Source organism: Drosophila persimilis, unplaced genomic scaffold (assembly GCF_003286085.1).
Source record: "Drosophila persimilis strain 14011-0111.01,24,50 unplaced genomic scaffold, DperRS2 tig00003947-arrow-arrow-pilon, whole genome shotgun sequence".
Taxonomy (NCBI): domain Eukaryota; kingdom Metazoa; phylum Arthropoda; class Insecta; order Diptera; family Drosophilidae; genus Drosophila; species Drosophila persimilis.
The window spans coordinates 39,480-44,988 of NW_020825716.1; the positions used below are offsets into that span (position 1 = coordinate 39,480).

General features: G+C 46.5%; 1 protein-coding gene across 1 annotated transcript; it reads right to left on the reverse strand.

Annotated features, from left to right (window-relative positions):
* Positions 1 to 2,143: 2,143 nt before the first annotated feature.
* On the reverse strand, positions 2,144 to 3,400 carry LOC113567314 (cysteine and histidine-rich protein 1 homolog). Its single transcript, XM_026994646.1, has 2 exons — positions 2,537 to 3,400; positions 2,144 to 2,467 (listed from the first exon to the last, which is right to left on the reverse strand). The coding sequence occupies exons 1-2, from the start codon at positions 3,293 to 3,295 to the stop codon at positions 2,144 to 2,146; spliced, it is 1,083 nt and encodes a 360-aa protein (XP_026850447.1). The 5' UTR covers positions 3,296 to 3,400.
* Positions 3,401 to 5,509: the final 2,109 nt, after the last annotated feature.

Below are 5,509 nucleotides of genomic sequence, written 5' to 3' on the forward strand. Positions count from 1 at the left end.
TGGTTTTCTAACCTAATCCACCGTGGTTTTCAAATTGGTTTGCAGACGGATGTAGTTTTTACTGACTTCAGCAAGGCATTCGATTCTGTGAACCATGCTCTGCTTATTCACAAGCTCTCTTTATTAGGGTTCCCAACGAATCTTCTAGATTGGATTTTGTCCTATCTCTCTAACCGCACTCAACGTGTTTTGTTTTCTAACGTGTTGTCAAATACTGTAAATGTTACTTCAGGTGTGCCACAGGGAAGTCATCTGGGCCCGCTTCTGTTCATTTTATTTGTGAATGACCTTCCTCAAGTCATAACATACTCTACTACACTAATGTATGCTGATGATGTCAAAATCTGTCTTTCTTACTCTGATTGGTATTTGCACACACGCCTTCAACTTGATCTAAGTGAACTACTATTGTGGTGTTCAACTAATCTTCTTTTTCTGAACCTTTCCAAATGCAAACTTATGACATTTTACCGTCGCGCTCCTCATTTTGTCCCATATGTTCTAGGAAATCATGTCCTTGAACGAATTTCGAGTTCAAATGACCTCGGAGTCCTTTTTGATCATAAGATGTGTTTTAACACCCGTATAGCTGCAACTGTAAATAAAGCTAAGGGTGTTTTAGCGTTCATCAAGCGTTGGTCCAAGGAGTTTGACGACCCGTACGTTACAAAACAACTGTACATCTCGTTAGTACGTCCTATATTGGAGTATTGTTCTTGTGTGTGGAGCCCGCAGTATAAAGAACAGCAGGCTGTTATTGAATCCGTGCAAAAGCAATTTTTAATTTTTGCCCTTCGGAACTTTAACTGGGACTCAGGTAGAATCTTGCCACCCTACCGGTCTAGGCTAAATCTTATTGACCTGCCGTCGTTGCACCATCGCAGAATATGCAATGGCGTAATGTTCGTGCACAATCTCCTTCTTGGGACTGTTGACTCCCAAACTCTCTTGGGTCAGATTGACTTGGCCGTTCCATCTAGACCTACCCGTACTTTTAGGCCTATCCGTCTACCCATATGTAGATCTAATTATGCTGATCATGAACCTTTTAGGGTTTTATGCCATAATTATAACTCCCTCTGTCAAACCCTATCCCCTGAACTGTCTCTTAAACTAATTGCATGCAATATTTATAATCATTTAAATTTAGCTAACTTTTAACTTATCTTTTTCCGCCTTTAGTAACTAAGTACCATTATTAACAGATAATTGTTAATTAAATACGTAATCGTTGCCGAGGACAACCTGCCCCCTCAACAGTGGCTCCTCGGAAGGGTGGTCGGAACAACCGCCGGGCAGGACGGAAGGGTCAGAGTGGTCGACCTAAGGTCGAGCAGCGGAGCCACGTTCAGGAGGCCAATCCACAAGATGGCGCTTCTGCCTCTGGTTTGAAGCCTTCCAGGCCTTCAACGGGGCCGGTGTAGCGCCATTTGGCTAATAATAATTGTTATTAGGATAGTATTTCACGAAGTCTAGTGTAAGTTAGGCTAGGGCAAACCGGGAGCGCAATAAAAGCTCGCTCTCTCGCTCTTGGCGAATTCGCCCCGCTTTGCCACCGTTGGTAAGGTAGGCACAGAAGAAATTGTTTTAATATATGAAAAGAGTCGAGAAAAATGCAAGAAATCGAACGCACGCACTCCTTTTTTTTCGTCGTTTTAAAATACAAAATTGCAGTCACCCAAGTTGTTTCGGTATCTTTATTTAGAAAAACTATTCTAAAATTTCAGTGGTCGAAAAGGAAGTGACTGATTGTGGTTTTACTGTAACTCTGCTTTCAGGTGTGCATGTGTGCTCGCGTGCCTCGTGAGGAGCCCACCAAGCCAGTTGAGGCTCAGCTCAACGACCTGCTGGCAAAGGTCATGGACTTTTTCAACGAGGATAGCGTTAAGGTAAGTCTAGCCGACACTAGCCGACATTAACAGACCAGACAAAAACGTATGCCTAATTTACTCGATTGCTTCTGCACGACTTCCATGATAAGGCCAAGGCTGCTGCTGAAGAAGGTCTAGCTGTGAACGAGCAGATCCAGAAGGCGCCCAAACCCTAAAAATGCAGCTCTAAAGCAACGAATTTAAAAATCAAATCAAAAGATGTTGTGCCCAATAAAGGTTTAAACTACAATTTAAAGGTTTTTAGCGTCAGCTCAATAATGCAAAAACATCCACAAACGGAGCTGGATCCGGGTCATGGCAAATAGCCGGTACAGGGCCTGAGGTCCCGCCAAGGGAAGCTCCTGGCGGTTTGCGCACTTGCCGGTTGAATCGAAAATATGGCGGTAGATACGCGGGCGGATGTCGTGCAGCTGCTTGGCGCTGCAGACACTCTGCGGCATCTGGATCAAATGGTCGACCATGAGGGACACTCGTGGGGTAGTCGAAAGCAATAGCTGGCCGCTGACGGTGATTTTTTCCCCAGCTCTTTTCGGACGTAGACGCAGCACCCAATCCTCCTCAAAGGCACGAATCGTCTATGGGGATCGGGATAAGAGATCATCAGAGGTATGCTGCAGACGAGTTCTGGTTCTCCAAAACCTTACCTCAGACTCGAGGGTCCGTGGGTGTAAACCCTCTGAGCGGTGTATCCACTTCATTCTCAAGGTCAAAAATTCCACCCGGCTAGCACTCAGCACCCGATGGATGAACACGGGCTTTTGGGCCTCAAGCTCCCTGTCCTCGACATGCAGCAGAATATCTAGGATCTCCTTTCCCTGCTTCTGGGGAAACCTACAGTCGGAATCATGTGAGACGCTGTCCTTGTAGGGGCCCTTCCAAGAACAGCCCAGGTAGTGGTACTTGCAGCAAACCACACGCCCCTCACAAAAGAACTCCAAGTGTCTGGAGAGATCTTTCCTATCTGAGAACTGGTCATTGCAGCTGGAGCAGCTGATGGGTAGCTCCCAGAGGGTCTGGCGCACCACTAGATTCTGCTCCTGATCGTAGTTTCTAATGAGCGATCGACAACTGGGGCAGCAGGCACGCGTTTTATTGAAGATGGCAACAGCCAGAACGGCGGTCTTGCAGTCTTCACACATGATATGCCCATGGCTGCACTGAAAGAAGTCGTGTGGTTGTGGAACCTCGCGGCACACAACGCACACCAGTATGTTATGCAGTCGCTCACGAAGATCGGATACGCCACCACCCGTGGACCCGCCGACCTCACCCTCACTGCTGTCCATAGTAGTCGAAATCTCATTCAAAGTACTTTCATCTTTACTTGCAACATCTGACAATCGCTGCCTCTTGGCGGCTGGGGGCTGCTCGTTGTTGTTGACATTGGGGTTGGCATTCGACATTCTGAAGGGTATTTCGGCCAGCAGCCTCGGCCTGGCTTTACAGTATGTGTGCGTGCTTTATTCAACAATTCTGATTGCCTGTTGTTGCAGAGTGAACTGATACTCTGGTGTAAAGTACGAGCACAAGGTTACGAGTTTTCCAAGGCCACGCTGGTTCCCTGAAAATTACAAATTAAAAACAGAGGATACACACAGAGAAAAACGGCATAGTAGGCACCCATGAATAGTTTAATTTAATAGAATGCACTTTGATCTACACATAAATGTACTCAAAAATATTTGTAATGCGGCCCAAGGCGTTCAATGGGTCTGGTGGGGTGGTGTCCTCGGTGGACTGGTGGGCTGAAAAGTAACCTCTTTGACCGCCAAAGTGCTCTGCTATCGCAAACAAGATTACGGTGCCTATTAGTCCATGTTTCATGTAGTACATGTCAAATTAGATATGTTGCTGACCTGTTTTTTTATATTTTTTTTTAATTTTTTTTTTTTTATTTGATCGCTGCTGAAGCGAATTGTTTTTTGAGTAGCAAAACAGGAAGGAAATTAACGATAAGTTGGATGAAAAGAATGGGGCTAATGATCCTTCGATTCACACCGACTCATCAAAACAAAATTCAGCCCGCGTGAGGAGATCACCGACGGCGCGGAGGAGACCTTTTGGAAAATATTTTTCGGACGGGATCAAATAGTTGGATAATCACTGCAACGAGTGTCTATGAATGAGTGACCTAAAAGGGGCTACATTGAATAAAATAGTCGGGGTAGTCGGGGTCGGGCAAACAAATAGCTGTGAAAATTGGATTTTTCTCCACGCCATCGGAGCGTATCGGAAGCAGGCTAAGGCTATGGTGGATAATGCCAAATTGTTGCTTAGACACTTTCGATACGAGTACGAGTACGAGTACTGACAAACATTCCTCAACCGCTCCTTGTGTAAATACGAGTAAATATATTGAGTATAAATAGATCGATTGGCATTTCTGTGTGCAATTCCTATGGCATTTTTGTGTGAAATTTGTGAATGTTCAAGAAGAATGCAAGAATGCTCTTGCTCAGAGCTTTTCTTATGCAAACGCATCGGGGCTCTTACTCATCCTGCCTCGAACTTTGGTGTGTGCTCATGGAGGTGTTTGTAACAGGTGTAGCAAAATGTATCACACGAATGGGCAAATAGATTGGCCTCAAGCCTCGGAACAGAGAGAAGCAAATGGATGTGTTCGGAAATGTGTAACGGTTGCATATCGGGTATATCGCATGCAATAACCTTGGGCCAATTATCGGTGCATGGCATAGCATAGTTGGGGTGGGTGCAGGCAAGCTCTAGGTAGGGAACAGCTGAACTAAGCTTCCGTAAGTGCTGTGCAGCGCATCGCAACGGAGCTTTCGAATCCGAGCATTAAGATCGGTAAGCTCTTATTTAAGCAGTGCAAAGCACCAGAGCGTTCTCTTTTGAAAATTTGAATCTGTGCCGCCGGTGATTATCTCCGCGTCGGTAGCAAATATATATCTAAATCGACCACGTGTAAGCACCCCAAAGAAAACCCCAAAGAAAAAAAATCCAAATAACTTCTCAGAAAGACAAACCGAAACCGAATAAAACGGAACTGTGAAAATCCCACGCGGTGTGCGCTTCGCAAAACTCGGACTAAATTAATAGCCGTGCGCCGAGAAAACTGGCAAGTGCATATTTGCCGCGCCTCGCCACCAAGTGTCTTTTTTTTTGTTGCAAACCCGTGCGTCGAGCGGTAGCCCACCCAGCTCTCCCCAAAGTTCTGTCACCCCCACACCAAACTCCACCCTTGACGGGAGTACTCTTCGGGAGTCGACCTTGGGTGGGGCCCGAGATTTTTGTCTCGCTTTGGAATCGGTGGAGAGTCCCACCCTGCCCGGCTACATAACCTTGTAAGGAAGCTATCCTGGGCTGGGGTAAATGTCTCAGTCCACTCCAGGGTCGAAATTACAGCAATATTTATAATTTGCCGGGACCGGACGATGGGGACGGGGGCGGCCGTCCCCGCGACGGGAGCGATCGTAGCGTGGGACGTGGCAGTCGGTTTCACCGAGAGCACTCAGGCTATCGCCGGATAGCTCCTTCAGGACTCCATCGAACTCAGAATTAATACGATGGTCTTTGCTATGCGATAATACCGACAGGTATCGCCGGACAGTACTTACGGGACCCCGCCGGCCTAAGAATTACTACGACGCGGAAAG

Excerpts from the sequence above, each read along its gene's own strand:
- LOC113567314 (XM_026994646.1), bottom strand. The coding sequence starts at position 3,295 with ATGTCGAATGCCAACCCCAATGTCAACAACAACGAGCAGCCCCCAGCC. Across the intron at positions 2,468-2,536 it reads CACGGACCCTCGAGTCTGAG|ACGATTCGTGCCTTTGAGGA; the intron begins GTAAGGTTTTGG and ends CGATCCCCATAG.